This window comes from Orbicella faveolata, unplaced genomic scaffold (assembly GCF_042242905.1).
Source record: "Orbicella faveolata isolate gen_17 unplaced genomic scaffold, um_ofav_v1 contig_1, whole genome shotgun sequence".
NCBI classification, from domain to species: Eukaryota; Metazoa; Cnidaria; class Anthozoa; order Scleractinia; family Merulinidae; genus Orbicella; species Orbicella faveolata.
The window spans coordinates 16,500,285-16,517,738 of NW_028301536.1; the positions used below are offsets into that span (position 1 = coordinate 16,500,285).

The 17,454-nt window shown below is 40.5% G+C and overlaps 1 protein-coding gene across 1 annotated transcript; it reads left to right on the plus strand.

Moving 5' to 3' along the window:
- Window positions 1-917: 917 nt before the first annotated feature.
- LOC110049261 (galanin receptor type 2-like) lies at window positions 918-9,061 on the plus strand. Its single transcript, XM_089292362.1, has 3 exons — window positions 918-1,534; window positions 5,951-6,015; window positions 7,072-9,061. Exons 2-3 carry the CDS (start codon window positions 5,961-5,963, stop codon window positions 8,052-8,054), a joined length of 1,038 nt encoding a protein of 345 aa, XP_089148488.1. The 5' UTR covers window positions 918-1,534; window positions 5,951-5,960; the 3' UTR covers window positions 8,055-9,061.
- The last annotated feature ends 8,393 nt before the right edge of the window (window positions 9,062-17,454 follow it).

The window sequence follows — 17,454 nt, forward strand, 5'->3', positions numbered from 1 at the left end:
GTGGCAGAGAAACGTCCGCGATATTACTCTAGGAGTGGTTGAGTGCCTCAACGAACAATCATGCAATTCCTCATTGAATGAAAATAGATTGTATTCCCAAACCTGACGACGTGACATGTTATCATTCCTGTTTTTGATCTTGAAACGTTCTTATTGTTTTTACGACCAATAAAAATGCTGCGCCTTAAGTTGTGCTTAAGAGATGCCTTTGCCGTCATCTCGAAGCCGCGAGACGAGAAAGTGAGCCTGCTCTGATCTCTGCAAATTTTTCATTTCCACCTTGGAAACCGCAGCGAAGCTTTGTTGAAATCTCAACTGACCTTGTTGTTCACAATGGCAGCAAACCGTCCCCGAAGACTTGTTCACCAATTTCTTGACAGAACTACACTCACCCGGACGATCACACTATACGAACTACTGATACTCCTGGCTTCAAACCATTCACTAAAATACTCTGTCAAGTCTAAATTGCTTTGGCAAGGAAATAACATTCGCCGAAGACTCCGTGAGTTAGCCAGGCCGCTGGAAACAAAAGAGGCTGAAATACAGCTTGTTGGCATCGATATACAGCACCTAGAAGCAGCTGTGGAAGACGGAACCGATGGTGAGAACAATAATATCTTTTACCAGTCACTTCGTTGATTCTTTTGTATCGTTTGACTGTTTTAAATAAAACTTTTGAAAATGCTAATTGCGTCGTTCTTTGTAGCAAACAACATCCTATTTACATATGATGGCACCTCGTGGCGGTACGTGCTTCATGGTCGGCTAACCAAACTCGAATTTGCACTTGCTGTCACAAAAAATGAATCACTCTTTTAAGCTCTATTTTGCAAAATTAAAGCTCTCACAAAATGTCCCAGAAAACCCGAGCTATTCCCATTCTTAAGTGCTTGAAGTTCTTTTTCTAGAGTTGAAATTCCTTTTCTTTCGCGATTTGGAATTTAGGATCGGAAAGGAATTTTACAGTTGCATTTTTCTTTTGTCCCCACAGTTCGTTAGAATACGCAGTTTCTTCTTAGTCTGGTCAACAAAATAGCACTTCTCGTCTTTTTTCGAGGAAAAATCGGGCCCGCAACGCGGTAGAAACAAAAGATGTTTTCTGAAGCGTAAAACGAGACAGTTGATCAAAAGTCACGACTGCAGGAAAGAGAGGGGGGTTTCCCTCATTGACGTCACTGAAGTGGGGTTAAAAACATCTTACTGCGCGCAGTCACGGATATGACAGCTTGGCTAAACAACCTCGAATTTACATATCCACGCTCGTGCTTCGAACCTTGCTTCTGAGCCGTGTTGATAAGATAAGTTCTCAGGTCGGTGTGCGGTGTTTTCGTTCCCTTTAATGGTAGAATTATAACTTGAAAACATATACTTAGGGTGAAATATCGCAAGTTACACACTGCATTGACGGCAGAGAAGTTTGTCATTAATCAGCCGGTGAGGTTGCACTAGTGCGCCGGCAGCTGAAGGGAAACTGACTTAAGTGAAAAGACGGCCGTGAACCAAAGAAAAGCCACAATTTTTGTCAACTAAGGTGAGTTGCCTACCAGCGGCAAGGGTGCGTATTTTTTAGAAAAAAAGGCGCAGGCCTAGAAAAGTAGTTTCAGCTAGCGACCACAATGCGACTATGGAAGTTTAGAAGCAAACCTGCAGGAAAATGTTGGCCTTAGTAGTTAGCCATAATCTTAGCAGATCTTTAATGCTAGCGGCTAGTCATTACGAAAAGTATGAAAATTTTATATCGTCAGATCTTTCCTTATGTACTGCAAACACTACAGTCTCTCAGACTAAACGATCGTCTCCAGTGATGCTGTTAGGTAAGCGGGTTCAAACTGAGTGCAACCGAAATGTTAGAAAACAACTTCCCGTCAAAAGTAAATAAAGTAGGCGTTTAAACGAAAATTTAATGTCAATGAAAGCCAGCCGGAATCGAGGAATGCAAGTGATTAGAAGCTTGAACAGATTGAACTCGGTCCAAAGGAGCTAGCTATTTTTAGAAAAACAATTCTAAGTTTCATACAGATTTTCCTTTTTTAGCCGGCGACGGTTACGATGACCGGTGTGACAGTTCCCGCCTCTTACTGCCCGCAAATAAACACACGCACTGGCGAGTGTACATTCGGACAATTTGCCGGATTACAAAAAAAGCAAAAAGGGACATTACCAAACGATAACGACGAGTTCAATTTGAATACAAGCACAATATTTTAGGGATTCTTTTTTTAGTTTTGTTTTTCCTATTTTACCGACTTTGGTACGACAATAAGTGGCTAAATGCAGGAAGATAAAGCCATACGGAATGGAATTTTATAAAGATGTTCTCTCAGCGAGCGATCAATGGTTTCTTTTTGCTAAATAAATACAGTAGAATGAACGGGCTATGAAACTATCGAATTTCAAAGAAACCGACGGAATATTAATTTAAAGTTGTCGCTTAGATATCAAAATCTTTCCCTAGCTGCGGCTGACTTTCTCAGTGATGGGGAAAAGGATCATTTTCCAAAATTTATATTGGCTATTCGGAAACCTTTACCAGCTGGACCATTTTAAAAGCCGTATCTGAACCTGTCAGTGGTAAACAACTATTTCACGGTTTTGTGCACGGCTTACGCCCAAAAAGAGAGAAAAAAAATATAATACAACAAAGAACTTTGTCGAGTTTCATAACCATTCCCCTCTATTAACTATGTTCGCATGGTTGATTTTATACTCGGCGTTCTTTCCAAACAAGAAAGCAGAATCGGTTAGAAGACAACATTATTCATAACTTAGAATGAAGTCTTTCAGTTGAGTGTTATGATGGTGTGCATTGAATAGCCTGTCATCACTTTGCATACTTAGCTCTATATAATTTCAATCATGTTTACTTTTATCATAGCTAATATTCATAGCATTAGCATATTTTACATTATAATAAAGTTTGCATATAACGCGCGCTCTGATTGGCTGATCATGAAACAGCGTGCTTTATCAGGAAAGAGATGCACGGGTTGATGACGGTGAGCTGACGCTAAAATTTATGACCCAAATCACCTTATTATGTATGGCTTATTGACCAAGTGTGTGAGGTCAAGATGGCAGGATATTAGCCAAGTTCTTTTTTCGCGTGTTTATGGATCGAGACGGTTTATGCCCGCTCACGGAGCTGGCCATATAATAAAGGAAATTAACGCGAATTGAGGGTAAATTTGCTCCCTAATAAAGGACATTAACGCGAGAGAGGGGGCAAAATTTCAAAATGAAGGAAATTAACGCGTCTGCTACTCCCTCCCCGAAAAAGAATTTGTTGAGAACAGGAACCAATTTATTTTAAGTGTAAAGCCGACAGCGAACACGAACAAAATCCAGTTGAAGTACAGTAAACGATGTACTAATGTGAAATATTGATGTGAAATGCAAAGTGCGCGAATAAAATTTATTGTTTGGCTGTGTCAAGAATGTGTGTCTGGAGTGTGTCACAGATCTGGGGGAAAATAATGGTAATTAACGTCACGGAAATTGACGCGCAACTTAATTAACAGCGGAGAAATTAACATTAACATAAATTATTATATGGCTTTGGCTTGTGGCCGATATAACGCGCGCTCTATCTGATTGGCTAAGAGCGAGATCTGAGCGGTCATTATGCAGCCGTAATGCCCACGGGCCGATTACGGATTATGCAAATTAGGAGGAGCCCGGTCCTGAAAAGAAGCGATGAAAGTCGATTAAAATCAGTATGACAATGTAAGTAGCTAAAAGTTTAGAGATATTTCTTTAATAAAATTTATATAGATGACTTACCAGCCGGTAACCTTGGCGGGCACTAGTGAAAAACAATCAAAGTTTGCCGAGTCTTAAGTAAAGCAAAAATCGCTAAGTGAAAAACACCATAGGCAGATCTTTCATGCATCCTGAGCGGAACACCACGAAGAAACTTATAAGTTATTATCTTAGTCACAGCAATTACCGAAATATTGAACTCCGTCAAAGTTCTCATCAAATAGATTCCCTTGCTTTGACACAAGCAAGTGCAAATCAGCTTCCAGGATCATCAGATGTAAACAATCGGGCGGTTTCTGTCGGTAGCAGTGTTTCTGATAACTGCAGACGTTCACAAGGCTTGAAAAGTTCATCCATAAATCCCAGAATGAAGAAGGCGAAGATATGTTGTCGAAAGCGAATGCGAAGATCGAGTTAAGCTTATTTTGAGCAGTGCATTCTGAAGCATTAGTATTTTCTTTCACCGAAAGACGGTTGGTTTGCACAATTTTAAAGCACTTGCTGTCTTTTCTATATGCGTTGACGTTTCGCCACAAAAGTCGGAAAAACTCCCCCATCAACTTGTGATACCACGATACTAAAATACGTTTTAGAGGCTGTGACAGCCACTTTTCCCGTAAAGAAATGGGTGTTTTTAACGGAATACGTAATACAGTGGTGAAGTTCACTGACTGTGTAGTTTTGCCCTGGGTTTGAGACGATGAATGAATCGGTAAACGCGCGCATCGCCGGATGTAAATTGACGACTTCCGCTCGAATGATTTTTTTTCTTTATTGATGAGCCATATAATAAACAACTTAATAACCTCGACCGTTCGGTCGTTACGGGAAAATCTCAAACCTCGGCCTACCGTATTGACCGAGCGATAGCGAGGTCAATACGGCAAGACCTCAGTTTGAGATTTTCCCGTAACGACCGAACGGTCGAGGTTATTAAGTAGTTATTAACGCGAATTTTTGAAATTCGCATTAATTTCGTGAAGCGTTTTTCTATAAAAAGGTAAATATACCCTGTGACTCAGACAAACGCGATGGAAAAGAGCTATTTGTCTGCGGTAAATATGGCTGCACGGAGACCATTGTTAACAACAGTAACTGCACTAAGCTAACAGGTTTTGCTAGATTCCAGCAAAACACGTAGCGAAAGAAACAATTCTCAACCTAGCGAATGCGGCTTCGATAAAAGACATTGTACCCGACATTATACTGGTTACGAAGGAAGAAATTACGCTTAAGAAGTAAAACAACGACAGAAAACACCAATTGCGCTGTCTCTGAGAAGCTATATTTTTGTAAAAATGCTCTGACAACACTTACATGCAGTGTAGTAACGCTCGTTTGCTTGCAAGCGATCTCCGGTCATCTCAGCGAAGTGAATCACAAGAATTTCGTATCAACGCTCATCCGACGACTGATCAGTAGAAAGCTTGCCATGTGATGTTCTCTCCTGCACGTACTCGGTGTGGAACCAGCGGGAGCTGTCTAGCCTTCCAACTTTGACACTACTGAGTTTGGGAACATGTTCTTGCTGCATCGGTTGGAAATCGTAAATAACTGTAGCTCATTTCAAATACAACTCAGTATTTTGCATTTTCATCCGCAAGCTTTGAGCTCCTTGTTTCGTAATTTCCATTGAACTAAGTGCACGTTTTCATGAGCCACAACGCGGCCGGATTCCTCTGGACTAGAAACCTTTAGAACTTTGAAGAGATCGTTCTTCTCTAGAAAGCCACTTGAAACCGCAAGGTTAGCTCAGTGAAGTTCAGTTTGTGATTGACAGCTGTTGTCTCGTTAGCCAGTCAAATTATTTGAACCATTCTAACAAGGATTGTGATTGGCTTATTTCAGCGTGCTTTATCAGAGAATAGATGCATGTTGACGCCACGCTTTCTCGCTTGGAAAATATAGATTGGTTTGAAAATGGAGCTGAATGCGCGGGAAAATGAATGGCTTCTTTATCATAAAACAAAGAAAGAAGCCTCGGCTGTGCTCTGTTCTGTTGCAACGCACTTAGGAAGCGGTAGAGCACTCAAGGAGTTGGGAAAAACATTCAACTACGTCTCGTGTTTCCGCCTACACTTCTGTCGTGCTTTACTGCTATCTGCGTGCTCCAGTAAAACAGAATAGAGTACAGCCGAGTCTTCTTTATTTGATAATTTTCATCGCTTTCTATCACTTTATCATACAGAATCCAAGAGATGGCAATATCTGTTTTAAACACTATCAACCACACAAACTCACAAGGAACAGACGGTAAGATAATCAATGCTTCTATTATCACGTTCTGTGTTCTTATTGGTCATTGATGCCTAGTTTATATTTTATTTCCGATCGCCTGGCACACCTTATTTATGTAGCGCTATTTACATCGATACCCCTTGACCAAGCGTGAGGTCAAGATGACTGGATGTTTTCGAAGTTCGAGGCCAATATCCAGCCATTCTGACCGAACAAGCTTGGTCAATAAAGGATTTATTATATGGAAAAAGAACACTATTATCTTGTGGGACATAGCGGGTTATCCCGAGCGGCCAAGCGTATCTTAGCACCATCTTGCCCGCTCGGGTAGCCAATCAACGCGCAAAATTCGGTTCATCTTACCCGCTCACGGAGCTAGCCGTACAATAAAGCAAATTATTATATGGCTAGCTCCCTGAGCGGGCAAGATGAATCAAATCCTGCGCTGTGATTGGCTACCCGAGCGGGCAAGATAGAGCTATCTTGCCCGCTCGGGACTACCCGCCGTGTCCCGCAAGAAAAATTTCCCCGAAAGCCACATAATAAATCCTTTATTGACCAAGCTTGTTCGTTCAAGATGGCTTGATATTGGCCTCGTTCTTTTTTTGCGTGATTATGGACCTCGACTCTGTCTCGGTCCATAAACACGCAAAAAAAAAAAGAACTTGGCCGATATCCAGCCATCTTGACCTCACACTTGGTCAATAGCCCATATATATCGCCTGCTGGTGATTGCATTATTTTTTAATTTCTCATTATTCTCTCAAAGCCGTATTTCAAAATAGAAACCAACACGAATAGGCCATTTCCGAAATACCTTAAGCCTCTTGCTCAAAGCGAATCTTGGTGCCCTCCTTTCATATGAAAATGGGATTTCATTCACATGCAAGTTTCACTGATTTTCATGTGAATGGCCTCGCCTTGCTTGATGGAGAGGCTTAGGTCATAGCACTCATATAACAACAATCCCCTCATCAGCCCTCCTATAGCAACAAACCCCGAGTCAATTGAAAACATTGTTGGCCAGCACGAGTGTGAAATGATATCAAGTCATCCTCTCTCAATTTACAGGAACGTACTTCGATCAAAGCCAAAACTCAAGCATTCAACAGCCCACTACTGCTATCTCAACGAATGTAAAGGTTGGCATGACGTTAGCATATGCAGTCATTTTCATCGTTGCTTTGTCGGGCAACTCTTTTGGTTTGTTCGTGGCTTCAAAGAAATCTCTGTTCAACAGTGTCACAAACCTATTTATCGCCAACATGGCCGTTGCAGATCTGCTATTGACTGTCACAGCTATGCCCTTTAGTGTGACTTTCTTCTACCTTAGAGACTCTTGGTTTGGAGGAACACTAGGTACTATCACGTGCAAGGCCATGCACTACGCCATTCGCGTTTCCATAGCAGCGACCGTCCTAACAATGACGCTGATCTCATTCGACAGGTTTTGCGTTGTATTCTATCCCCTGAGGGGAAAGTTTTTCCGAAAACCGAAAATCGTGTCAGCAATAATTTGGGCTTTGTCTTTCATTTTAATGACCCCAACTCTTCTTTTCTATAAAGTTACAGTTATTCCGCGCGAGAATGCGTACGAACGCGTATGTCGGGGAGACGCTTGGCTCAGCAGTCACTCACGTAAGATCTTTCACATCTGCCTCTTCTGTATACTGTATACGTTCCCTTTGATGGTAATGGCAGTCCTTTACGTCTTAATTTGCCGCAAGTTATGGCCTCGTAAGATCCCAGAAAACGTGTCAGGAAAAAGTCGAGCCGTTGTCGAAATGTCTAAACGCAAAGTTGTGCGACTGTTGATTGTCATAATCATTGTATTTGCGCTTTGCTGGTTCCCATCATATGTCAATCACTATTTTTCGTTCATTCAACCTGAACATTGGCATAAATTACCAGCGGAGGTTCAGTACGTGTTCTTTTGGTTAGCGCATGCAAACAGCGCCATAAATCCGTGTCTTTATATCCTGCTTAATTATAATTTTCGCAGGAGGCTGGTTTCCATGCTTGTCCGTTGTCCGTGCCTGAGATGTTTCTGTTGAACACCAGATTGAGGAATAAAAATCTTACAACAGCAACGGTACATGTCTCTAAGTCAAGCAACGTTCGATCGAATGACATAACTTATTTTGGCAAGTAAGAGGTAAAGGGACACCCATAATTGGTGCGATACTTTTCGTTTAAAACTGCGAAGCTGCCAGCGTGAATATACGCTTATCGTTTTCATCGAAAACGCTGTCCCGCCACAGTGGAGACTTATGAAAATGGAGCCCCATTCGTATGGAGAGCGAAAAGGGAGGCTTTCGAAAACGCCAACGTCATTTACACGTGCAACTGACAGTTGTGGACTATTCTAATAGAATTTCAGATTGAGTCTGCAAACGTTTTAGCTTAGACGGGGAAATCGCTGCGATGACCATATTAAAAACAGGAAAATGTTTAACTGTGAGTTCTCTCATTAAAGACAGGCACACCCGTCACGTTTCGTTGCCATGACAGCATCGAGTTCTTCGACCGATCAAATTACAAGCGTTCAAAGTTGTTGGGGGCCACAGAAGTTTCCCCTCCCACCCCTATCGATATCAGTTAGGCTACTCAACAGGAAACGAACCTCGGTTTGCCTGTTATTATATATAGCTACTGCCCTGTGAACCCCATCGGCAGGCTTTTTGACATGGATAAAAATTGATAAAAAATTACTTAGTTGACAGTGACTGACATCTGCTGAAAACAATTCATATTAATTTTGAAACCAATAAATTCAAAATTAATTACCGCACATTATTAGTTTTTTTTTATAGCTCTTTTATTGATGAAAACATGTTACAATATTGCAACAAATTACAAAAGTAGTGCAAAAAAGAGGGTTGTTACAAGTGATAATATACTAATGAAAAATAGTCGATAATGTATACGATAGTAAATATTACAAACAATATGTCTCTCTAGCTTTGTACAAATGTATATAGCTGGGGGAAAAGGCAACATAGTCACATCAAGTCATTTGGCTATTTCAAGCTGGATAATAAATTTGGATATGAATTCAGAAGTATCTTGTTTCTTTTGCATTGTTTTGCAAGCATAGTGGTATTGCTTTGCATATAACAGAAGAAGACGCAAATCCTTTGTTGGGTTATCAGAAAGATTGGTGTTTGGTGTTGGTAAATTGAGAAAGCATTGTAGCGAGGTTAGGCTGACATTGATTTGGTGTAAATTATTGAACCATTGAAGAGACTCGTCACATCATTTCAAGAGAGATTGACAATGAAAGAATGCATGTTCAATAGAATCATTTACACCGCACAGAACACATTTGACACAGTCAGTTATTCCAATTCGATTAAGTTCTTTATTAGTGACTAGCATTCTGTGCAGCAACTTGAAATAGAATTGTCTTAACTTATTATCCCGAGTGATTTTATAATTGTTTTGGGTACAGTTTACCCAACTGTCAGCAACTTCAGGACAATTTTTCCGCCATGATTTAATAGCAGTAGGTTCTGTTTTGATTTCCTCTGCAAAACGTTTATAAAACTGCTTGCAGAAAGTTTTCTTTAAATTGAGAGTGATATCTTTAGATAGTTGGAAATCAAAGTTTTCGCAAATTGAATTCAGATCCCCAAGGTCCATATGAACTGATGCGTAACTTTTGGGATAAGCGGGAATAGCTGAGGTGATTTGGTAGTATTGCAGAAAGTTAACTTTGATGTTATATTTATCGCTGAATTCTTGTGGTGAAAGAAAATTTTCCTTGATTGTTCAGCAAGTCTTGCACAAAAAGAACATTACTATCCCGCCACGCCTTCCAAAAAGACCGATTTGTTTTCTATAGTTATATCTCTGTTGTTCCACAAGATGAATTCGTGTTTCAAGGGATCTTCGTAATTGCTACGCAGTTCTTGAAAGTGATCGAGGAGTTCTCGATAAAAGAGAGGGATTTTTCTGTCTAATTTCTCGACACCGTAATTACAGTTTAGAAGAAAAAGGAGCCCTCCATGTTTATCGAAGTAGTAATTAGGGATTGCCGTCCAGGTGTCATCAGTGTTATTTAAGAGTCTACTTATCCAACTGAGACGTAGCGCTTTTATAACAGTCCTGAAGCAGGGAAAGCTTAGTCCACCCTTAGATAAGGGGCGGAACAGAACCTGTCACTTGATCTTATCTCTCTTATTGTTCCATAGAAAAGGAAACAGTTAACTTTGGGTTTGTTGTATCGCTGTTTCTGGGACAGAAAGCATGGATGCACTATAGATTAGCTGAGACAAACCTAGAGATTTTGGTAGCATAGTTCTTCCAAAGAGCGTCAGGTCCCGCGACCGCCATGTATTAAGCTTCGTTTCCATTTTCCTTATTTTGACATAAAAATTGTTGTTGTTGTTGGCAGCTGCATCGTGAGAAAGGTAAGTTCCAAGGAATTTTATAGGATCTTTTGGACACTAGAATTTTAAAGGCTCTATCTTATTTTTGCTCGAAGCACCAATCCACAAGGGTTTGGTTTTTTTTTTAATTTAATTGCAAACCGGAAAATTCTCCAAATAAGTTAACTATATTCATGGCATTTCTAAGTGACGTAGTAACTTCAAGAATCAGGGTTGTATCATCCGCAAACTGTGAGATCTTAGCGTTCTGTCCACTTGGTAGTTCGATGCCCCTGCAGAGTTGATTTTGGCGTATTTTGAGGGCTAGCATTTCGACCGCTAACACAAACAAAAGAGGACTCAGGGGACACCCTTGACGGACACCTCGAGAGACTTTGAAGTAATTAGTCATGAAACCCGCATTCATCACGCCACTTTCAACATTATTGTAAAGAATGGATATCCATTTTGTAATATTTGGACCAAAGTTGTATAATTCAATACACTAGTTCAATTAGTTTGCGTTTAATCAAAATTTTACGCCAGATGTCACGGACAGCAAATACATTGGGTGCCTGTGCTTAAATCCCATTCGCAGGCTTTTTAACAGGCATAAAATTAACTTCTTAGTTCATCGTGACTGGCATCCGATAAAATCAATAAGCACTTAATGACTGACCCCGCGGGAAACAGTCAGTTTTGTTTCCCCGAGACCCTCAACGTTCCCCGAGGGAAATGCTTTGTTCTACATCCCAACTCAAAAGTAGAAAAAAAAAAAATAATAATAAACTGTGAGGAAATGCTTTGCTTTACGCCGGCTCACAAATTTGCCGCGGTTTCAAGAAGCACGACCTGATCAAGTGCGAGTCGAAAGTTCATGTTGTAGTTTCACTAAGGAGTTAGCGAGTTTTGCTCGCCCTAGTTTTGATCCACGGCAAGTGACACGTTTTCCTCCAATCGGAAAACGTATTCGAGTTGGGAGGTATAACAATTCATATTAATTCAAGCTGAGTAATTTTGTAGCTATAGCAACGTCCAATTTATTGTGTTTTTGAATAACAAACTAAACATTGTGTGAAACAACTTCCCGCCATCGTGGATTTGTCATCTTGGATTTCATGATCTTTTCACGACGATAAAAATGCAGCAAAATGGCCCAAAAGAATAAAAAACCGATAAATAAAGCTAAGGTTGTTACGAAAACGCTATAGCACAAAAATATTTTGTTAGAAAAAAATGAAACAAGAATATGTGGAAATGTCAGGACTTTTCCTTTCTCCTGATACAAGGTTTAAAATAATAGTGAATTTTAAACAGTCAAAAAGCAAAGAACACGCCAGATTAAGGTATAGAGAGTATACACATGACGTCATGGCAGCCATATTGGTGTTCCAAAACAATGAAACGGCGGCCATGTTGGTGTACCAAACCAATCCTGTGGGAGTTCAACTTTTTTCGTATGTAAACACTTTCTTTTGTTCCAGTAAATTTGCATGGCTGCTGGACACGTGAGTGAATACGCTCAATAAAAACCTGTTCATACCGTGGGTCTTCTAGCTGAAACTAAAAAGGGAAAGTTTTCTATGATAGTACAGGTTACTGCAAGTAAACTGTTCTTTCATCAAAAACTTGAAAATGTGGAACTGTCAGTTCTTTCGTTGTAAACAGGAAAATTCAAAGCTCAATAAAACCACCCGGCACAGCAATCGAAATGCGGGTGCCATGGCAACCTCATGTTCCACGACCAATCAAATAACCATAGTTAAAAATTTGATACAAAGCCAAAGAATACGCAAGTCATATTTTTCAAAATTTCAACTACACTGACATTCAACTCTGTCGACTGATACCACTACACTTGCTAAACACTCGCTAGTGAATTTATAACCTTCTAAAGAAAGCCTGTTTAGTATTATGAAACTAAATTGACTGGGGCAACTGTTACAAATCAAAAGCTATTCTAAACGAAGAAAGACGGTGTAGTCATCATCATCCTGTGGGAGTTCAACTCTTTTCGTATGTAAACACTTTCTTTTGTTCCAGTAAATTTGCATGGCATGGTAAATTTGCACGTGAGCCGTTGCTAACGGCTAGCCGTTCGTAAGCCGTTCAAACGAGATGGGACACCGTTCGAATGGCTCGAGCTACATCAGACGTCTACATTATGTATCAGTTCAGAACATATTGTCATCCCTTCGAACGGCTCGAGCTATCCGTTTGAAAAAATATTGTCATCTGTTCGAAAGGCTCGAGCTATCCCTTCCAAAGCAATCGCCAACTTTTCCAACGGCTCGGTGCAATTCGTTCAAAAACACAAGACGTTATTCGTGCAAAAAAAAAAAAACAACAACAACAACAACAAAACATTAGCTGTTCGAGCTAGTGCAGTCCGTTCCAAAAAATTATCCAGCCTTCTGCTTAGTTATTAAGCTGAAGTGTGTGACTAATGTTTTCGAGTGCAACAAACTTTAAGTTAATCCGTTCGTTGGCTTTGTGTCAGAATTGATCACCAGACATAAAATAAAAAGCTTTCTTCGTGACAGAAAAAAATCTCAATAATCTTGCTTCAGAGAAACAAATCGACCAAACAAATTAGGGAGAAATTATTTTTAGCGGAAGTCGATAGTCAAACTGCTTCCTTTCTCAAATATAAATTACAATTTGGAAAGCTCTGCTACAAAGTCGAACTTTTCTCCAGGTACACTTCCTCTATCAATGAAGAGCATGAAAACTACCTCAAAAGTAGTAAAGCTAAGGTTGTTGAAAACAAGGATTGAAACGTCAGCGCACCAAGTTAATTTTCTTAAATTAAAAACAAGAAAACACGGAAATGTCAGCAAAGTTCATTTCTTATGACGAAAGGTTAAAAATCGTTAAAAATAGCCTTCTTTAGTCAAAAAGCAAGCAACACGCCACAGTTAAGTATTAATTACATTCAGACCGGGCTTTTCTGTTCGTTCCCTGAAACCGAAAAAGTGCAATTATCTATGAAAGCGGATGTTACTGCAACAAAGTTATTTTTTCATTAAACACCCGACAATCTCGACAGTTCTTTCATTAAAAACAGGAAAATTCACATTTTGCAAACACACCGGTCGAAATGTGGTTGCATGGTAAAATCGTATTCCTCGACCAATCAAATTAAAAGCATCGAAAGTTTTATGCCCACTCTCCCGGACTCAATAGGTTTACTTAACAGAGAATCAAGAAAGCCATGGCCAATGACACTGACGTAAGTCATAACTGTCACAGTTTGCGACAAAATTCACACCCACAGCTCTTGACTGACGTAGTCCACTACATAAACTAAACACTCGCCTTAGAAATTGAGAAGGATATCTTCTTATCTTCTTCAGTCTTAAGGTAAGAGCTTTTCAAACAAAAAAGCTTATTTATTATCAAACTTAAACTAGGACAAATGTTACGAATCAAAAGCTGTTCTGAACGAAGAAAGATGATGTAGTTCAGTGTCATCAAGCATACTGGTTTCATATACCGGAGATGATATCCGTTTAGTATTCAAGCGCTCAAGTGCCAAATGATTTTTGAACAGAGATCCGGTATTAAGAGTCAATTTCTCTAATTGGCGAAAAAGAGGCGGCAGCTGTGAAATTTCCAAATACGGCGAGGCTTTTTTCAGAAAATACCACATTCAAAGGTTCTGAAGCGCTTTAAATTTTTCGAAATCGAGGAAAGTTCGAGAATCCCAGTTTTAGTTCCCAGATACAGCCGAAAATGGCGTAAAATTAGACATTTTCCTTTTGCTCGTACAGATCAAGGCGGTGATATCTATAAATGTGCTTTGGGTAAATCATAGTGCATGTCTTGCTGTTTCTAAAGCATTAATTTGGTTTGAAAAAGCTGCAATTTTTTAAATAATATTTAAGGCCGATCCAAATGCCGTAATCGACGCTCTTCAGCGAAACGGCTAATTTCAAAACCATCAAAAGCCCACTGGTACATTGAACTTGAAGTCAAAACTAACATTTTCTTAAAGCAATCCTCTATATTCTGTCGTGTGAAAATATCTTCCGCAGCCCGGAAAAAGTACCCTTTCGAGAGACATAATCGTAAACTGAACTGGTGGTACATTCGTTCGGTGTGAAACGAACATGGAAATTGCCCAGTGTCTTGCATCAAGAACGAAAACTGACTGCGAATGAAAACCTTTTTCTTTATTGTGAACGCTTCAAAATTATTTTTTGTTATAGTCCATTGAGATTGACAGCACCAATATAAGCGTTTTGTTAACACTTGTGACCCATCCATGAGTTGAGAGACCGAAAACGTAGTGCAAACGTTAGTAGGTTTATTCCCAAGTTTGCACCAGTTGTATGTATATTATATATCAAACAGGAAAATGTGGAAGTGTCAGTTATTTCATTTAAGACAGGATCACCCGTCAAAGTGCAGTTGCCATGGCAACATCAGCTTCCTTCCCCAAACAAATTGCAAACGTTTAAAGTTGGCGGGGGTGTCAATAGTGTCCCCTCTCACCCATCTCGATGTGAATAAGGGTTTCTCAACGGGAAATTAAGAAAGCCTATTACAAGCGTGCAAGGTTGGTGGGGAGTCAAAAGTCCCCCCCCCTCCCCCCTCCCAATTTTAATAGAGTTGCTCAACAGAAAATAAAGAAAGGCTTTGCTCAAGACTTCAGGTGTACTGAGAAGAAAATAGGTAACGTTGTAATGAATAGTTTTTGTTGAGCGCGACAAAGTTAAGCACATATTCAAATAGTTGTTGTTTAATCAAAATTGAACGCCAAATATTACGAAGTGTACGAGTTAAATTATCATGTTTGATCGCCGAACGAAAGATCAAGTAAAAACACAAAGTCGACTGAGGCAGTGTGTCACAAAATTTGATAATTGATGTAGGACATTTCACGTCTTTTCCCTTATTCCAGTTGAACTATCTGTGCACGCCTGCGTCATTTCTGTGATGAACTATGAACTATGCTTTCCCGCGGTATTGTTAGTTATTGTCAAGTGTGTTTTATTAGTTATAAGTTATTCGTAATTTATAGTCAATATTTGCGCGGCCGGCGATCACTATTCTAGCGTCGTAGGAACTTGGATAGTCGCTCGCAATATGCTCCGTTATTAAATAACCATTTATCAAGAAATTTCTCGTTATATGGTGTCAGGAGTGGTTTGATCAACAATGGCTTATCTTCAGTCGTTGTCTGCGCCTCATTGTCTCGATATTAATGACTCCAACGTCGCAGAGAAATGGAACGAATGGGGCGAAATGTGGCTACACTACAATGTAACGGTGAGGTCCACGTGGCTACTTTCCTCACGGCAATAGGTCCTGAAGCGAGAAAAGTCAGATATGGTCAGATTTAAAGGAGAAAGCGTGGAGCGACATTAAAAAGGCCATCACGCAAGCACCCGTCTTACGTTACTACAGCTTAAATGATGAGGTCACCCTCCAATGTGATGCTTCTGATACAGCGTTAGGTGGAGCCGCTCTTCTTCAATTACAGCAGCCAGGAAGCTAAGGATCGAGAGCCCTTACCCAAACTGAAAATTGAGAAAGAGCTCCTCGCCATTGTGTCTCCTTGCGAGAAATTTGACAAGTGTATTTTAGGCGTGATGTTGTTCACGTGGAAAGAGACCAAAAGCCCTTGGAGGAGATTTTTAAAAAGAGTTTCTGTGACGCACGCAACTGTTTGACCGCAGCGAATGCTGCTCCGACCTCAGCGTTACAATCTCGAAGTTAGGTACAAGAAAGGCCCTCTCATTTATATCGCTGATACCCTGAGCCCCGCATGTTTCAATGAAACGGCGTCTTCTGAAGAAGTGAAGTCCCTAGAGCTTGTGGATCATATCGAGGCCTTGCCTATCACTCCGTCACGACCGGAGCAGATTCAAAAAAAAAATCCTCTCAAGATGAAGCCTGCAAATCCCTCAAGCGAGTCATCCTGGACGTTTGGCCAGGCCTTCTTCCAGTTCGAACTGGAACAGTTCCATAGAGAACTGTTTGAGTGTCCAAAGGAACTTGATTTTCCGTGGCTCTCGTCTGTTTGCTTCCCACTGCCCTGAGAAAAGGAATTATGTACCTGGCTCATTAATGTTCAAGTCACATTGGCCTTGGTAGTTGCCTTCGTCGTCTGCGGGAATGCATGTTCTGGCCTGGGATGAGCTCACAAATGAAAGACTTTGTCAGTCAATGTGATGTTTGCCAGACTCACCACGACTCGCAAGTCAGGGAACCCATAATTCAGCACGTTTCTCCACTTCCTTGGGCCAAGATAGCTGCTGACCTCTGCTATTTCTTAGGCCGGGTCCTTCTAGTTGTGAGGGACAACTTTGGTAATTTCAGTCAGGTGGATTCTCTCTCGACGGAAAACTCCAAAGCCCTGATCAGAAGTCCAATGGCCATGTGGCAGATACGGGGTGTCGGATCCGTAGTCACTGATAACGGACCTTGCTTTGCATCGTCAGTATTCGCAACAATGACCAGTCAGTGGAACTTTCAACATGTCACTTCGAGTCCCCGCTATCCTCAGAGCAATGGAAAGACCGAGAATGCGGTTCGCACCGTTAAACGTCTCTTCACGAAATGCTGAGCTGCTGGTGTCAGTGAGTTTCGAGGACTTCTTGATTGGCGCAATATTCCAAGCGAGGGGATTGACACGGGTCCAGCTCAATGGTCCTTTGGCCGTCGTTGCAAGATAGGATTAAAATAGGGTAAAACATAGTCAGAATTGCGTAAATTGCAATTTAGAAGCACATAAACAGTACAGTGGTCGATAAACCTCTTTCTTTTCATTTGCAATCTGTTTAATTAAGAGAGGTGTGAGGAGTAGTTAGGTGGAGCCACGTATACGTATATAGCTCTACACTGAAATAAAAAACAATCTGAACTAGAAGAGCGTAAAAGAAAGTATCATTATCTTTTAGTCAAAAACGGTATATCAAAACAGGTATTTGTTTGGTGCTTTACATTTTATGATGGTCGTTCATGTAGCTGCTCAGTTCAATCTCGATCTATCAGAAATTCCTGCAGTCACTCCTCCCTCTTTCCCTCCAATGAGAGAATGTGCTGTTTAAAGAATTGTCCTGGAAAAAATCTATTT